The sequence below is a fragment of the Nannobrachium achirus genome, assembly GCF_963921795.1.
Source record: "Nannobrachium achirus genome assembly, chromosome: 2".
Lineage (NCBI taxonomy): Eukaryota > Metazoa > Chordata > Actinopteri > Myctophiformes > Myctophidae > Nannobrachium > Nannobrachium achirus.
Genome location: NC_137811.1, coordinates 30,519,897 through 30,538,248, shown reverse-complemented (window position 1 = coordinate 30,538,248; position 18,352 = coordinate 30,519,897). Strand labels below are relative to the sequence as shown.

Below are 18,352 nucleotides of genomic sequence, written 5' to 3'. Positions count from 1 at the left end.
GCACTTCCTGTTTGGCGAAGGAAGCGCCAATTAAGGTTAAGGACTCTTAATCAAGTCATATGACACCAGCCCCGAGTCTGTACGACAAACGGTTCATGAGATATAGAGGCACTTCCTGTTTGGTGAAGGGCACTTCCTGTTTGGCGAAGGAAGTTTGATCTCTGTGTGAAACCTATTGACTCCAGTGAGCAGTTGGTCAATTCTTTAAAAAATCATAACTTTTGACAGGAATGAGCTAGAGACTTACCTTTTTTTTCTAAATGCCCAGAATAATGAGCCCAGCAGGGGGCCCCCTCTGCCTAGGGGCTCTACGCAGTTGCGTAGTCTGCGTAGAGCAAATGCCCGCCCCTGTGTGGATGCCCTGACACAAGTCTGCTGAGAAATGCATATACGTTTTACCATTTGTCCCTTTCATGCCATATTGTCACTGTCTGGCCAAAACCTCTTAACTTCATTTTTGAGGTTTTAGATTTTTTGTCATAAATCAGGGCTATCAGGGCTATTGAACACCCTTTACATCTGAATGTTGGTTAAAATAATATTGAACCAATGGAAAGTAGTAAAAAGTGCTTGGGACAAAACCTCCTAACTCCACACTTTCTGCCAAACCAGCTAACTCCACCTGATTGTCCCTCTCTTTTTTCATATGTGCTATTGAACACCCTTTACGTCTGTGTGTTGGTTAAAATAACATTTTTACCACTTTTTCTAGTCACATGTTCAAATACTGGATTCTGATTGGTTTAAAACAGTGGTAAATAGGCCAAAAACCCTCACAGTTTTAACATTTCCAAGATCAATGCGCCTCCCAAACAACCAGAGTCGGAACACCTTCCTTTACCGACCCCAGTTCCTTACCGTGAGCTGATTATTGTAAACGTAGGTGGTCCGAGGTCGTCCTACGTTTACTAATGTTACTATCGTCATCTTTCGCCGATTTATTCCATTGGATCCAATGCAATCCACCAACTTTATAGCCCTTTTTCTCTGAATCTATGCTTTTCTGGAAGCGACCAGCCTCTATTTGCGGCAAAATAGCCGAAAACTGTGCTTCTAACATTAGCGTTACTGTTAGCCTAGCTGTAATGGAAGCTAAATCCATGCACCTCAGCAGGAGTTGGCACCATCTGGTGGTGGCACTAAAAGGGAACTCTTTTAGCTGCAATCTGGGACTATATGCTGTGGCGGAAGTATGTGTATTCTGAAACAATTAATGATTGTAACTAAAGATCCTTGCAAGTTACAACTGTGTTTTCTTTCATTTATATGGAAAAAGTGGTAGAAAAGCAATTTACCATTCGAGGTCGTACCACTCGCCTGCGGCTTGTGGCACAACCCTGAAACAGTGGTAAATCAGCCAACAACCCACTCCCATGGTTTCCTGTGGAAATAAGCTAGTCTTTTCATGGATCTCCTTTTAGTAGACCTTGTACCAGTGAACTGTACCGTCATGAAACTGTACCTTTTCCTATGCAAACTTCAAATAAAGTCTTCAATCAATCAAAAAACTCTCATGGTAAATGGCTTACTGAACCAATGAAAAGTAGTAAAAAGCCCTTCGGTCAAAACCTCCTAACTCCACTTGAGCTCATTTTCCTGAAAATGAGCAACTTGTCACGATGCAACGCGTTGTTGGCATGTGGCCTATGTGACCTGTAGCCTGACAGCCAGGCTATAAAATAAAGCTGTAAGCGACCTGGATATTGGGTAGGGGACACTGGCCCAAAAGAATTCGAGAAACACATTCTAGACTTAGTATAAGTGAGTTGAAAAGCTCCCCTTTTCCATGGCCACTCTAACCACAAGGTCACTGAGACTGGGAGATCAGGGTTCGATCCCCGGCCGGTTCATACCAAAGACTGGGACCAGTGCCTCTCTGCTTGGCACTCAGCATCAAGGGTTGGGTTGGGGGTAAATCCCTGTGACATACTAGCGTCATGTCCAGGGGTGTACTTGTACGTCAAGCTGCCTCACGCTACAGAAACATCCTGCCCTATATGGGCCTCATGGCTCGGCAAGGCTTACTTATTTCCTTGGCCAGCAGCACTCGTCAGAAAACCAAATCAACTCACATGCAAATTAGAAAGGTGCAATTCTGGTAAATTGCAAGTGTATTTGCACTAACAAGAGTCGTGAGGATTCCACTGGGAAGTGAATTCCGATCATTTATATTATATTTGATGTCAAGTGAAACATGACCAAAAGCTTAATTTTTCTGTTGTGCAGCCTTGCAACCACTCAAAAATGTTTACAAAACACAGGTTCACTTTGCTGGCAACGTTTTTTGTAGCAACCACACTAATGACTCCTGACAAAGAAACTTGACACTAACAAAGGTTAATTAAATATATCTGTACTACCAGTGGTAAAATCCTTTTAAAGCTCTTGAGCACTTTTTATTCCAATGTGTAATCAGAGACCTACCACCAAGTGAAAAGTAAATTAATAAAACAAAGATAACATTTTCCACCATGTTTTAGTGCCTTAATGTGTGGCTGTTGGTGTGGCCATTACAATGACATCCATCCATCCATCCATCCATTTCCTTGTGACATAAGATTTTCTAATTTAGGCTACGTACCATAATGCCATATAATGCCATATTAAATGTATATGGTGCGCTTATTGTAAGTCGCTTTGGATTAAAAGCGTCTGCTAAATGCCTAAACTGTAAACTGTAAACTGTAACAATGTAATTCAGGGGTGCCGTGGATGAAATGTACAGTTATTTACAGTGCTGATTTGAGCCAAAAATGTTTGAGAACCACTAGTTTAAAGATTTCAACAGAGCCTGCCATCGATTCACTTAGATGTTCAATGGAGAATAAACAGACCACCCCCAACACACACACACACGGGTGCGCACGCACGCACGCACGCACGCACACACACACACACACACACACACACACACACACACACACACACACACACACACACACACACACACACACCTGGTATTGAATTATATTTCCGGGGACAAGCATGCAGGCCAGGGTATTTGATTAATAAGGTGGCTGTGCAGCTTGTAGCTTCAAAATAAATAATGTCACAATTTCACAAATCCATAAGACCAATAAAAAGACGTTGTCCCTAGTTTTGCTGTGAAATTTATGTTTCATTTATACCAAGCTTTCAGCAGGCTGACGAATGTTATGAAGTAAATATTATTAAACATAGTCATGGCCATATTTGTTTTGTGTTCCTCTGTAGGAGTCCTTATGCCAATTTAGGCTATTTGTCATCATAATTATGTTATTTTCATCCACTGTTAATCACTAACTTGACTCTGGGTTTACTTGCAATGACAAAGATTATAAGTTGTAGTTTTTTACATAACAAATATTTCAATATGGGTTTCAATATCAATCAACACACCTTCTGTTGTCGCTGTAGGCCTATCTAGACAGAATTTAATTCACAGTTTACTCTTCAATTCCTAGAAATGAAATACCACAAACACTTGTTTTCCTACAAATATTTTATTCCAAGTGATATGTGTGACATAAATATTTCAATTTGTCAGGAAAACGGGTGACACGGAAGTCAGTCAATCTGGTAAAAAGGAAGACTATAACCACTAGATGGCGATGTAGCATAAGCTTAGTTGTGCCATTGTCATGGCTGCAAGGCCCATGGAGGTTTCCATTCAAAATGTAAGGTGCTGTGTGTTCTCTCCCTTGAACTAAACCGATCGTACACTTTGTAGGAGTTCAATGTCCTGTATGGATCCCTGTAATGCAATGAAATGACATGCAGTGACTGAGTGAACCGCTTAAGGTTTTTGTGTCGACGTTGTCGTGTGAGGTTGCAGAAGCTTGAGATTTGGCCCAGTATAAAGAGGAGGCAAAAGTCTTTTGCTGAAGTTCTTTAAGGAAGTTGACATCTTGAGAGAGACGGAGGTCTTGGCACAAGACACTGCTGAGTAGTCCAGAGACAGACAGCTGTGGTGGTTATTTACTGCTGGGGGTAGAAGACGTGGTACATCTGGTCGTAGATGACGCCGTAGTAGGTGTTCACAGCCTTGACAGTCTCGTCGTAAAGGTTCCTTAGAGAAAAACAGAAAAGATGTTTGGAATATGTTATAGGAGCTGGTATATCTTCTACTGTACATTCTCATGGCCCAAAATTCATTCATATACTGTATTTAAAACCCCAATAATGTTTGATGAATAACATTAAACATTATCATATGTATGTCCTATCATCCTGGTCTGTCCCTTGTGTACACTTTTTCAGTATGTACCTTTCTGTTGGAATGCTACACATACTGTATATCACAAACATAATGCAGGTATGGATCTTGCACTTGGCAATGGACAGGTCTCAGGTTCTGTTAAGATCTTATTTTGTGACAACTGCATGCTTTAATTTGTGACTACTACTAGAAGGTGGGTGTCATTGTGCCATTGATGTGTACACTAATTAGTTCATTGTGTGTGTCTATGTGTATGCGTGCGTTTGACGTGCATGCATGTGTGTTGTCTTACTTGGCCTTCTCCTCCAGCTGCAGGCCCTTGATGCTCTCGATGTAGGTGTTGGCGGTGTCAACAGTCTGGCTGTAGTAGTACTTGATGCCATCAGTGACCTGGGTCACTGGGCCAGGGCCTGCGGCCTCAGCCTCAGCCTCAGCCTGCCTTGCGACACGGAAGCTTTCAGCACCTGAACAAAAGGTCCGAGTGGCATAAGTCAGAGTGTGTGCCACACAGATCATTCCCTTAAAGATGGCTGCCACCCTTTAAAAATTAAGTTACTTCTCTCAACCCTTTAACCCTGGCATCCCTATTTTGGCAAATTTCCAGTGAAAATAGCCTATCCAAAAGTTCACAAAATGTCACATTGCGATGTGTTGTGAGCTGTTAAATCTTCTATTTTCGTTATTTTTCATACAATGTATAGGGCAGAAGTGTTTAATGGTGGTCAAAGTAAAGGAGCTGCATCCAGCGGTGTTCTGTCACATAATACAAAATCTATGAGCCTGGTATCTTTGAGCGGCCTCTTGTCAGCACAGGGCCCCATGCTAACTTAACTTTTCAGCCCTATCCGAAGCCATCCAGTGTGTCCAAGTGTACAGCATACTTACTGAGAGCAAGGAGTGCAACCAGCACTGTGATAACCAGAAGCTTGTTCATGCTGATGTCACTGGGTGTCTGTAAGTGCAAGGAAACGTCAAAAAGGGGCCAACTTTATTTTGGTCAACATAGTAAGCAGCATTATCATTCTGTATCCTGTCTCGCCCCCTAACTTGAACCTAGTGTCCCTTCCCTATTCTGTGGGGCAAACATTCGCCGAAAATAGCCTATGTACAAGCTCACAACATGTTGCAACACAACACCTTGTGACTGTGAGCTTGTAGATAGCTGTTTTCAACAAAGATATTTGGTAGTGAGGGGAAAAAAGGAGCAGACCTAGTATAGGGGGACCCCAGTCAAAGCAGCATGAGATATTATCATCGAGATGTTGCACATTTCCCATACTGATACATATATTATACTTTCAATGAATATTTGTGATGTGCTGAAGTGAACCATAGAAAGGCAGCGGTACTCACAGTCTCTCCTCTCCAGAATTGATGAAGAAAATCCGGTAAGAGTCACAGCTGTCCTGGCCTGTATATATACGGTAGGAGTGTAGGTGTGTTGACATGTCATTCCCAGAGCCAAAGTGCACTGCAAGGGAGATAAACCTCCACTGTTCCCTGGTTTGTGTGTGTGTACGGTATGTGTGCGTGTGTACGTGCGTGTGTGGGACACTGCGTTTTTGATAAAGGATCGAGTCAGATTGTCTGTCTTTGTAAACACGGTATGGCAGGCTAATTGGTGGAAAGGGCTGATCATCTTCTCTTAACTGTGCTTGGATTTCATTAGTTGGAGGGGGTTTCCTATCATTTGATTACAGAACTATTCCAATCAATCTCTCTTTTTTTTTTTTTTTTTACTTTCAATTGATTAGTCTGACACCTTGCCCTCATTTCAACTTCCACAAGGGCATTTGCATTACTTGCATAATGGTGGACTGATGGTCCAAGTCTAGAGCGTATTGGACACGTCATCGCGGCAAGAACAGGGCAAAACCAAGCAGACAGCTAGATTAGTTTTATTGCTTGGTAATCAAAAGGTAACTTTGATATTAAAAGTCTTGACACCTCTAGGATCCAGACATCTTCCCTCAAAAGAGGGATTTGTTGTACCATCAAACATTTTTAGGAGTCAGAGTCAACTTTTTTTCAAATGGAGGATGTCTGGTTTTGGTTTTGGTTTTCATTTTTACAGTATAAAGTCACTGCTATTATGAATGATTCATCTTCCCACATGTGAAATGTTTTTAAAACAGCATTCCATGGTAATCTCGTCACCTTAACAGTACTTGCTTGCTTATTTTGTGTATTTTACCACATTTTCCTTCCAGTTTAGTCTCGGCAATTAGCCTGTGGTGAGAATAACTAGGTTCACATTATTTCCCAAAGATCCCTTCCCTGCCACAGGCACGATCAACCTGCAGATGTCACTATTGTGCAGTGACAAGGACAGGATCCCAGATTCCCACACACAAACATCTCCTGTTGCCTGGCCAAACTGCTGCCCGGAATTGAACCCTGGTCTCTGAGCAGTGGTGGGTGAGTGTTACCTCTAATCACCCAGACATATTGATGGATTTGGGTGATTTTATGTTTCTTTTTGGGCTCCTTCAGCTGACAGATGATTTATTTTTTGCTTTGCCTCATTTCTGAATGTTTGCTGATCATGAGATGGCACCCTGCAGTGATCAGTTCAGTTCAGCAATGATAGCTGGTTGCTGATCATCAAAGGTGAAACACTGTTGTCTTTGTAGACATTCGTATGGAGTTTGAGAAGAAAAATGTCTGTTTAATTAGATTTTGGAGAGCCTGAGTAAATGAGAATTCAACCCTTACACAAGCATCCCAGCTATTAGCAACCTTCTTTAAAAACAGTGGTGTAACCAAATAAATGTACTTAAGTAATGTACTTAGGTATAATTTTGATGTATTTTTACTTTACTTGAGTATTTCCAATTTCCAATACTTTTACTTTTACTCCACTACATTTATTTGAAAACTTTAGTCACTAGTTACTTTGCAGATACAAAATTATAATATTATAAAATATACATTAACCACTTTAGCCCTATTGTATACCTAGGCTATTTGAAAATAGCAGATCTACTAGCTCACAACGCATTGCATCGACACATTGTGAGCTTTTAAATCCGCTATTTTCAAACATTTTGTACTTTTACTTTTGGTGCTTTAAGTACATTTTGATGCCAATACTTTTGTGCTTTTACTCAAGTAGGCCTACATTTAGAATTCCGGACTTTTACTTGTAAGGTTGCTCCCACACCAAAGTATGAGAGTGGATTCCCCATTCCACTAAACCGCTTCATTGTCTCCACCAGCCGAAGGCTGAGGGAGAGTATGTTTTCCCCTCCGTCCGTCCGTGCGTCCGTCCGTCCGTCCGTGTGTCCGTGTGTCCGTGTGTCCTCGCAGTTTGTGTGCAGCTAATCTCAGTCGCCGTTGGCCCGATCGCTGCCAAACTGAGCACACACATTCCCTGGATGCCAATCTAGAACCTCTGCCCCACATTTTTCAAATCAGCCTCATGGTGGCGCTATAACAGGCCGATTTGTGTGGCCTGGTTGTTACCAGCTAATCTCCGGTGCCGTTGGCCCGATCGCTGCCAAACTGAGCACACACACTCCCTGGATGCTAATTCAGAACCTCTGCCCCACATTTTTTAAATCAGCCTCATGGTGGCGCTATAACAGGCCGATTTGTGTGGCCTGGTGGAGACCTGTGCTCGGAAGAGCACTGCTTCTAGTTCTCATTGAAATGCATTGGCGGAACATGGATTCCTTTGGTGTATGTGCACCCTAAGGGTGCCCTCAGACCAAAATACCTATGAGAGTGGAATCCGCGTTCCACCAATGCATTTCAATGAGAGTGAAGGGGTTTCATGCCAGCAGAGGATTTCTGCAAAAAACGCTCCCTTCTCATTGAAATGTATTAGAGGAATGCGGATTCCACTCTCATAGGTATTTTGGTCTGAGGGCACCCTAAGGGTGCCCTCACACCAAAATACCTAGAGTGGAATCCGCCAATGCATTTCAATGAGAATGGAGTGTTTTTTGCCAGTAGAGGATTTCTGCAAAAAACGCTCCATTCTCATTGATATGCATTGGGGGATTCCACTCTAGGTATTTTGGTGTGTGGGCACCCTGACAGAGTATTAGTATTAGTATTATTACATTGCAGTTTTTACTTAAGTAAAACACTTGAGTACTTTTTCCACCACTGCTTAGCAACCTTCTTCAATAATACCTTGTATAAAGTTCATTGAAAGCAGTTTCCAGTCTTTGATTCATATGCAAGAGTGTTGTTTAGTCCAGCAAATAACCCAGTTCAGACTGGGTTTAGTTTTTTCTTGTTCTTTTTCTAGCCTGCCAAGCTTGGCCAGTTATTAATAATATTAATAATAATAAATGTAATTTTTAAGTACACACTTACACATTTTGGAAATCACAACGTGCTACAGGGTTTAATAACAAAGGCCCAAAAATGACAAAAGCAGGGCAAAAACAACAAAAAAGCATTCAGCAACAAGAAGACCCTTTTTTTATTATTATTATTTTTAAACAAATTAAGACCTATACAGAAAAGCTTTGAAGCATGGGTAGATTGTGGGGCTATTAGAGTCCACCAAAGCTGTTTGTCCCTGGCTGTTACAACATTCACTGGAAACAATGCAATCTCCAATATGTTTTGGTTCAAGAGTTTGTTTCTTTTTTTGTTTCTTTGTGTGCACTAGATGTTGATCCAAGCCCACAGAGCAAACACAGCGGACCGCTCATGTGATCCAGTCTCACATGTCATGTTGCTTTGGAGCTTTGACCCGACAGACAGTTGTGTTCCACACAACGATCACCCCAGACAGTCACCAGTGGAACATGGGTAAATACAGAGTTGGCATCTAAATGTGAGCTGAGTGGTTCAGTGTCTTGGCTCAATGCCACAGTTTCTTTTGACACATTGCTGATGGACACATGTTTTTTTCTGAGGATTGATCGTGTGACTGTCAATATGATGTTTCTAAAATAGCCGTATGTACTTGCAATATTTTATTGGATGATCTGAAAATTAGTCAAATGTGTTAATCGCCAGGTGCCAACTCAGTGTGTAAAACTATACTCAAATTGACCCTTACCGTACATGTCCATTTTTAAACTCTCGTATCACTGTCAAAGTAATATGATTGGCCAACAGGCGGAAGCCACCTACAACATGAATCATGGCCTGCTCTTAGCTGTTCAATATTCAAAATGGTTTAATCTTTTTTTTGCCTATGATGACATGCGAAAAATGTAGATGCCAGGGTTAAAGTGGTGAATAATCATAATTATCTATACCGTTATTACTCTACTATGTTTGAGGTGAAAGAATTCCAGTGTTAAATACATATAGCAACATCATTTATTTGAATAGGAATTTGAAGAAGAAACCCTAGGTTAGGTTTTAAAAGGTGTTTTTAGAATCCGGTATAAATGGGTTAAATAATAATAATATCATAATAATAAATAGCATTGGTTCATGCTTGAAAATACATGACATAATCCATTAATAGCTAGGAATAATCAGGAATTTGCATGAGTTCAAAGTGCCTCATTCATGTCCTCATGCATGGACGACACATGAATCAAAGTATCGAAGTATGATCATGATTTATTCTTAGTAGTTCACAACTATATGGACAATTCACCACTTAAAGGCCACAAATCATTTTTACGATTCACCACGTACAAGTATTACCAACAAACCCTTTACCTTAATCTTAAATGATATGCAAGTGATAATAAGCTCATAACATTAATCGTGCATTACATAACTTGTGTGCTATCCTTTGTACTGAAAATCATGATAATAATATGTCATAAGACAGGAGATGTGAGCAGCAGTTTTAGTGCCAGCGGTGCCAAACTGGCCCTAACCAATACAGTAAATTCATCACAAAATATTTACAATTCACAGTTTTACATTTTTTTATTGAACCCCCTCTCTCTGACACATAAACTCTCTCACACAAAATCTCTGGTAAGTGTATCAAAGTCAAAACACATACATGCACAATTTATGCAAAGGTGGTGTTGGCATGTTTGTCACACTGTGGAACGTGACTCACTTTGTAAAAAGGTAGATAGTGGTTTAAAAGTACAGACAGAGAACACATTTTGCATTGCTCTTCTCAGCATATAAGCTGTCTTAAAGTTTCTATTGGCAACAAATCAATCACAAGCCTGCTAGGACTACCCCAGGTGCATTGGGCATCTGTGGTTTTACTCCGGTTTAGTCTTTACTCTTCGGCAGGCAGGACTTTGTCCAGGATGGTCTTTGATAGATATGAATTATGATACATAATTGTATGATTTGTGTATAAGGCTCATATGACCATAGAAGTTATATTATGAACTGAACTTACAGTATAGGAGACCATATTTTGGTTGTATACTGTGAGTTCAGGCTAATGGATTACAGGTCTATGAAATCATGTTTTGGTTTATACTGTATGTCACTAGTGGAAAGTTACCAACACTATGTGTCTGTCTTCTTGTTATGATCTGGGAACTAATTAATGAGTCCCACGACCTAACTGTCATGTACTGTACTCTTTATATACTGTATGTAACTTCCATCTTGGAAGAGAGAGAATTATCAAGCTGCCACCAGGATGGTATGCTCAGCTGTTTGTCTCTTTGTCTGACTCTCTTCAAATACAGCAATTTATTGATAGTCCTTTGGCTCGTCTCTGTCTTATTTTGGTTATGGATTTTATCCATATCCATATTTATTTAACTTTATTAATAATTTATTTATCAGTCTTCATGAATTCAATGCCGTCGTTCAGGTAGGTGCCGATGTGTGGGCGCACGTAGTGTCTGTCCGCACCCAGTGCGCTTGTACGGGCCCTGTCCACTAGGGGTTCAGCCTCCGAAGCGACACCTCTGCACAAAGCATGGAACCAAAAGCAAAAAAAAAAAAAAAAAAAAATTCAATGCAGGTTCACTAGTCGAATACTCACAACAACAATACGGGTAATAATAATAATAATTATTATTATGCTTGCTTATGCTTATGATCCACTTGCTCACAAGTGAGCAAGTACTGTAGATCGTCTATTTTCACAATTTCTGCCTCTATAGGTATTAAACGTGCATAAATTGTCACTTTAGAAATGTGCATATAGTATACCCTCTATACACTTACATTTTATGTTTGTTTGTTTACTGTCAGCAGCCTCTTGAAGAATGTGGCCTTCATCTCATACTTATCCACCAGCTCCTGGTCTGGGGCAGGAATCTCGCACAGGCTCATAGAGACTGCACGGTGCCAACAGGATAGAAGAGGGATAAAGTAAATTGACCATGTTCATTTTGGAGCAAAGATACATTACAGAGAAAACACATCAAACATAATGAATGCAAGTTCTGAATCATGAATCAACACGGTTTCTGTTGAATAATGGACCTTAGACTGTCAACATGAAGGATTAATATTCAGTTTTCTCTGATGTGTAAGCCAAGTCAGTCATCATGACTTGTATCAAGGGGATGCTCATGCAAGATAATAGTATGTGTAGTTTATTGTGTGGGGTATTTACGGTATGTGTCAGAAGGCTACTTGTCCAAAGGCCACTGATGAACAGCTTTTAAAGCTTGCCTCCTCAGTCCAGATAAGCATCCAAAGAGGCAGACTGTCACAATTTTGGAAAGTGAAATAATTCTAAATTGTGAAATAATGATAGGGAATGTACAAAACGAAACTAATAGTGTTCTTAATTGTTCTTCAGTGATGGTGATATAATGTTAGAATTCTCTCCACTGCAAACTCAATAATGTTTCATATCTCTGCAGTTTAAATTGCTAAATCCATTCCATGCATTGTGACGATTTGACGTGTGCCCTTACCCTGCAGAGCCAGGATGAGTGCCAAGGCGTACTTTCCGTTCATCTCTATAACAAGAAAGTGAGAAAAAAAGAGAAACGACTACATCACAACGATGAATGGGTCACTTAGAATCTATTTGGTTCAAAGAACATTTCAATATTCTGGAAACATAAATGTATATATAGTCATGCAAACTGAAACCAAAAGATCATTAGAGCATTAAGGATAGCACATATACATATGATGCACTGTAATGTGCATTAGTTTAGCTATGGTCTAGTGCAGGGGTGCCCAAAAGGTAGATTGTGATCTACCAGTAGATCACAAAGGATGTGCAGGTAGACCACATGACATGCCCCTAAGAATTATAATTAAAATATAAAACCTCTTTTTGGCATCTGTCACTTGAATTAGGGTGACTTAGTGACCCTTCATGGCTTCTAAAGTAGGCAAACCACCCAATGCAATGCTTTGTTTTCAAGAGTCAGTAGCATTACAAAGAACCCGAAAACCTACCACTTCCATACAGAATGGGATGAAAACCTTTTTCCACACTATTTCCCATTTCAAGTGCATTGTCTTACACTAACGCCAGTGCTGCTCATCTGGTGCCAACCCCGAGTTTCCCGAGTTTGTATTGATACCAACGCTGTGCCAACCCCGAGTTTCCCGAGTTTGGGCCGTTTTTGAATTTCTTTTTTTATTTTATTTTTTTTCAAAAAATTTTTTTTCAATTTCTTTTTTTGGACCTCCAGAAATGTATTAGGCATGATCGCGATCGCGAAATTGCATGTTTAACCCCCATACCAACCCATTCTTTCAAACATGGCAGCCATGTTTGTTTACATCTGAAGAAAACATAATGGCCCATAAATCATGAATGCCTGAACGGATTTCCAAGCGGATGTTTTTGTTTGAAAGCTGTGAACAGCATCTACACACGTGGTGCATCATCTAGGCATGGGCGTGCACTTTTTACACAATTGCACAATTACATGGAAGTCTATGGTAACCATGGCAACGCGAGACATTGAAGAGAAAAAATCATTGCAACATAAGTGTTAGAAAACCTCAGGTAAATGTTTTGGGGTGGGTAGATCATAATCAGCTGGTCATTTTAAAAGTAGCTCTCAAGTCATAAAAGTGTGGGCACCCCTGGTCTAGTGCATGCATAGAGAGGAGATGGTACCTACTGTTAGATGTTGGGTGTACAGATCCCAGAGTTGACAGTGTTCCCTGAAAGTCAGTTGTCTGTAACCGGGCTCTCGCTGCAGGACTAGATGATATACAGTAGGGGGGACGGCAAACAAAAGTCATCTAATGAGCATACACACACCTACACCCACACACCCACACCCACACGCACACTCACGCACTCGCGAGCACGCGCACACACACACCCACACACACTCATGCACTGGTGACCTGTTGAGCATAGGAAAATATGAATGAAAATATGAAAATATGACTTTGCAGTTACGCAATGTCACGTATAATGTATGTTTATCTTCAGTATATCTGCTTGGCATATCACATGGAGCCTTTGTGCAAAAGAATATCGGCACACAAGGGATCTTATATTGGAGGAAATAACAGTATTGAGCATATTTCTTTACTGTAGTTTTAAAACATCATTGCGATTTGACAGACTTGTCTCAATCTCTGCTCCCTTGACAATTTTCCAGGTCTAGTGTGCAGGGACGTGCAGAGAATGTTAGAGAGGCAGGGGCTGAAATGTCTAAAAGGGCCTTTTGGTGAAAATATTGAAATTAGCAGACCTCCAAGCTCACAACACATCGCGCTGCGACACATTGTGAGCTTGGAGGTCGGCTATTTTCAGTAATTGATACCTCACTAATAGATTGGACAGGTATGGCATGGAAAGAAGGCATTTGCATTTATTTCACCATAGTAAAAATTGCATTCATGGTCTGGAGAGGGCCCTTTTTTACAGACACCTCTATGTCTCATTAGTATTTGCTATATACATATAGCAACATGATTATAATTACATCTAACGATGCTTCTCCTCCATTCACATTTGGTGAATGTAGCCTTGGCCAGGAAAATTTGATGTCTTCAGGTGGTAACCATCGATCATAAGGTGTTTCGACACGCAAACCACAACACCCTCCTGATGGCCGGGTCGGCAGTGGTGGCCAAATCACTGCCCATCTCCTCCTCCTGACCAAGGCTAAACTCCCCTCTCCTGCTCTATTTGTTTTTTCCCAACAAGAGGCTTCTCTGGGGAGGTATTGGGTGGGTCCCTCCTGAGGTCTTGAGGTGACACAGGTGCGTAGATCCTTTATTTGAATAGGAATTTGAAGGTTTTCAGAAACCTTTGGTTAGGTTTTAAAAGGCGTTTTTAGAGCCCGGTATAAATGGGTTAAATAATAATAATATCATGATAATAAATAGCATTGATTAATGCTTGAAAATACATGACATAGCTAGGAATAATCAGGAATTTGCATGAGTTCAAAGTGTCTCATTCATGTCCTCACGCATGGACGACACATGAATCAAAGTATGTCATCATGAATGATGACTTATGAAGTATGATCATGATTTATTCTTAGTAGTTCACAACTAAATGGACAATTCACCACTTAAAGGCCACAAATCATTTATACGGTTCACCACGTACAAGTATTAACAACAAACCCTTTAACCTTAATCTTAAATGTTATGTAAGTGATAATAAACTCATAACATTAATCGTGCATTACATAACTTGTGTGCTATCCTTTGTACTGAAAATCATGATAGTGGAAGATAATAATATGTCATAAGCCAGGAGATATGAGTAGTAGTTTTAGTGCCAGCGGTGCCAAACTGGCCCGACAAATACAGTAAATTCATCACAAACTATTTCCAAATCACTGTTTTAATTTTTTTTATTGAACCCCCTCTCTCTCTCACACACATAAACTCTCTCACACAAAATCTCTGGTAAGTTTATCAAAGTCAAAACACATACATGCACAATTTATGCAAAGGTGGTGTTGGCATGTTTGTCACACTGTGGAACGTGACTCACTTTGTAAAAAGGTAGATAGTGGTTTAAAAGTACAGACAGAGAACACATTTTGCATTGCGCATTGCTCTTCTCAGCATATAAACTGGCTTAAAGTTTCTATTGGCAACAAATCAATCACAGGCCAGCTAGGACTACCCCAGGTGGCATTGGGCATCTGTGGTTTTACTCCGGTTTAGTCTTTACTATTCGGCAGGCAGGACTCTGTCCAGGATGGTCTTCATGAACTCAATGCCGTCGTTCAGGTAGTTGCCGATGTGTGGGCGCACGTAGTGTCCGTACGCACCCAGGGCGCTTGTACGGGCCCTGTCCACTAGGGGTTCAGCCTCCGAAGCGACACCTCTGCACAAAGCATGGAACCAAAAGCAAACTTAATCAAAATATTCAATGCAGGTTCACTAGTCGAATAGTCACAACAACAATAATAATATGTTTTATTTTCAGTATATAATAAGTATATATTGTACATGTTTCTTTTATGGACGTGATCTAGTAGTCTATAGAAGCATTAAAGTAAATTGTGTTATGTATTTGTTGCAAGAAATATGCAACTGTAGGATTTGAGTAAACTAGGCTTGTACATTCACAGGTGTATTAGTGGGCACTCACTTGATAATCTTGACGGCGCCCTCCACATGGGGGTTTGTCTGCAGCCCCTCAAGGTAGTCCTTGGCGGCCTGGCCGTGGGGGTTCTCGCCAACCTTCTCCACCACGGGTCCGGCGGCTGCGTGCACCTTGTTGTAGGCATTCAGCAGCCTCTTGAAGAATGTGGCCTTCATTGCCTCATATTTATCCACCAGCTCCTGGTCTGGGGCAGGAATCTCGCACAGGCTCATAGAGACTGCACGGTGCCAACAGGATAGAAGAGGGATAAAGTAAATTGACCATGTTCATTTTGGAGCAAAGATACATTACAGAGAAAACACATCAAACATAAATGAATGCAAGTTCTGAATCACGAATCAACGCTGTTTCTGTTGAATAATGGACCTTAGACTGACAACACATAAAGGATTAATATTCAGTTTTCTCTGATTTGTAAGCCAAGTATATTCAGTCATCATGACTTGTATCAAGGGGATGCTCATGCAAGATAATAGTATGTGTAGCTTATTGTGTGGGGTATCTGCGGTATGTGTCAGAAGGCTACTTGTCCAAAGGCCACTGATAAACAGCTTTTAAAGCTTGCCTCCTCAGTCCAGATAAGCATGCAACGAGGCAGACTGTCACAATTTTGTAGACAATGCCTACTGTGCTCACTTTTACTCAAGTGTGATAAAGTGAAATAATTCTAAATTGTGAAGTAACGATAGGCAATGTACAAAACCAAACTAATAGTGTTCTTAATTGTTCTTCAGTGATGGTGATATAATGTTATAATTCTCTCCACTGCAAACTCAATAATGTTTCATATCTCTGCAGTTTAAATTACTAAATCCATTCCATGCATTGTGACGATTTGACGTGTGCCCTTACCCTGCAGAGCCAGGATGAGTGCCAAGGCGTACTTTCCGTTCATCTCTATAACAAGAAAGTGAAAAAAAAAGAGAAACGACTACATCACAACGATGAATGGGTCACTTAGAATCTATTTGGTTCAAAGAACATTTCAATACTCTGGAAACATAAACTTATATATAGTCATGCAAACTGAAACCAAAAGATCATAAGAGCATTAAGGATAGCACATATAAATATGACTATAATGTGCATTAGTTTAGCTATATGGTCTAATGCATGCATAGAGAGGAGATGGTACCTACTGTTAGATGTTGGGTGTACAGATCCCAGAGTTTGACAGTGTTCCCTGAAAGTCAGTTGTCTGTAACCGGGCTCTCGCTGCAGGACTAGATGATATACAGTAGGGGGGGACGGCAAACAAACGTCATCTAATGAGCATACACACACCTACACCCACACACCCACACGCACACTCACCCACTCGCGAGCACACGTGCACACACACACTCATGCACTGGTGACCTGTTGAGCATAGACATAGATAGACACACAGATGTTCCAAGAATTAATCACTGTATGTTATGGAACACATGGACACACACACACACACACACACACACACACACACACACACACACACACACACACACACACACACACACACACACACACACACACACACGCACATGCACACACGCACGCACACACACATTTACCCAAAGTCCATTTCTCTTGAAATACAGTATCGTATGTGGAAATATGACTTTGCAGTTACGCAATGTCATGTATAATGTACGTTTATCTTCAGTATATCTGCTTGGCATATCACATGGAGCCTTTGGCTGTGCATGAATTAGGTAAAAAGAATATCGGCACACAAGGGATCTTATATTGGAGGAAATAACAGTATTGAGCATATTTCTTTACTGTAGTTTTAAAACATCATTGCGATTTGACAGACTTGTCTCAATCTCTGCTCCCTTGACAATTTTCCAGGTCTAGTGTGCAGGGACGTGCAGAGAATGTTAGAGAGGCAGGGGCTGAAATGTCTAAAAGGGCCTTTTGGTGAACATATTGAAATTTTGAAAATAGCAGACCTCCAAGCTCACAACGTGTCATGCTGCGACGCGTTGTGAGCTTGGAGGTCGGCTATTTTCAGTACTTGATACCACACTAAACTAAGCATAAAAAAGGCAATACTAGAGATGTGGTTTACGGCATGGATTTCACTGTGAGGGCAATTCTTTCAACATAAGATGAGGCATTCAAGTTCAGGAGAGTTTGGACAGGTATGGCATGGAAAGAAGGCATTTGCATTTCTTTCACCATCGTAAAAACTGCATTCATGGTCTGGAGAGGGCACCTTTTTACAGACGTATAAAAGGGCAGGGGCTCAAGCCCCGTTTGATGTCTATGTGTGCACATGCCTGTTAGTGTGTAATTAATGTCTGGTCATTGGGATCAGAGTCAAATGGCCAGCAGGACGATGTAAACTGCTCTCACAGAGTTGGGGACCCTGTCCTGACCAGATGGACCTACTGAACTCTCACTGGATGTCTGGACGTCTGCCCTCAACTCTCACCCACACTCATACACATCTGTGGCCTCACCTCTCACATAGTGACACATAGAATGTACTGTAGGATCCCGCTTGATCCTTATCGCTAAATATTACTTAACTACTTGAACCCTAGCATCCCTATTCTGACCTGCTTTTTTCTACAAAGATATATGGTGTAGAGCGGCGGGGTCTTCAACGTTTTCAGGCCAAGGACCCCTTAGTTGAGAGAGAGATGAAGCAGGGACCCCCACAACTTTTTCAAAGATTCCATAAGTTTCATCGTTTGACAGCACAATCATCAGTGTATTTTGGATTCATGTCAATTTGTGTTGTCAGA

The 18,352-nt window shown here is 40.9% G+C and overlaps 2 protein-coding genes and 2 long non-coding RNA genes across 4 annotated transcripts; 1 reads left to right on the top strand and 3 right to left on the bottom strand.

The window, feature by feature from the left end:
• Window positions 1-3,463: 3,463 nt before the first annotated feature.
• On the bottom strand, window positions 3,464-5,640 carry apoc2 (apolipoprotein C-II). Its single transcript, XM_080746957.1, has 4 exons — window positions 5,552-5,640; window positions 5,084-5,150; window positions 4,491-4,662; window positions 3,464-4,048 (listed from the first exon to the last, which is right to left on the bottom strand). The coding sequence occupies exons 2-4, from the start codon at window positions 5,130-5,132 to the stop codon at window positions 3,958-3,960; spliced, it is 312 nt and encodes a 103-aa protein (XP_080603083.1). The 5' UTR covers window positions 5,133-5,150; window positions 5,552-5,640; the 3' UTR covers window positions 3,464-3,957.
• Window positions 5,641-6,512: 872 nt separating this feature from the next.
• LOC308306916 lies at window positions 6,513-11,417 on the top strand. Its single transcript, XR_013963187.1, has 3 exons — window positions 6,513-6,616; window positions 8,826-8,968; window positions 11,303-11,417. It is a non-coding gene; the product is annotated as an uncharacterized lncRNA (long non-coding RNA).
• Window positions 9,397-13,244, bottom strand: LOC308306909. The gene is made up of 4 exons (XR_013963186.1): window positions 13,150-13,244; window positions 11,977-12,021; window positions 11,276-11,388; window positions 9,397-11,013 (listed from the first exon to the last, which is right to left on the bottom strand). It is a non-coding gene; the product is annotated as an uncharacterized lncRNA (long non-coding RNA).
• Window positions 13,245-14,835: 1,591 nt separating this feature from the next.
• Window positions 14,836-16,871, bottom strand: apoa2 (apolipoprotein A-II). The gene is made up of 4 exons (XM_080720285.1): window positions 16,757-16,871; window positions 16,470-16,514; window positions 15,603-15,834; window positions 14,836-15,335 (listed from the first exon to the last, which is right to left on the bottom strand). Exons 2-4 carry the CDS (start codon window positions 16,510-16,512, stop codon window positions 15,179-15,181), a joined length of 432 nt encoding a protein of 143 aa, XP_080576411.1. The 5' UTR covers window positions 16,513-16,514; window positions 16,757-16,871; the 3' UTR covers window positions 14,836-15,178.
• Between the last annotated feature and the right edge of the window lie 1,481 nt (window positions 16,872-18,352).

Excerpts from the sequence above, each read along its gene's own strand:
- apoc2 (XM_080746957.1), bottom strand. The coding sequence starts at position 5,132 with ATGAACAAGCTTCTGGTTATCACAGTGCTGGTTGCACTCCTTGCTCTC. Across the intron at positions 4,663-5,083 it reads GGTTGCACTCCTTGCTCTCA|GTGCTGAAAGCTTCCGTGTC; the intron begins GTAAGTATGCTG and ends CCTTTTGTTCAG. Across the intron at positions 4,049-4,490 it reads CAGCTGGAGGAGAAGGCCAA|GAACCTTTACGACGAGACTG; the intron begins GTAAGACAACAC and ends TTTTTCTCTAAG.
- apoa2 (XM_080720285.1), bottom strand. The coding sequence starts at position 16,512 with ATGAACGGAAAGTACGCCTTGGCACTCATCCTGGCTCTGCAGG. Across the intron at positions 15,835-16,469 it reads ACTCATCCTGGCTCTGCAGG|TCTCTATGAGCCTGTGCGAG; the intron begins GTAAGGGCACAC and ends GGCACCGTGCAG. Across the intron at positions 15,336-15,602 it reads GGCGCCGTCAAGATTATCAA|AGGTGTCGCTTCGGAGGCTG; the intron begins GTGAGTGCCCAC and ends TGCTTTGTGCAG.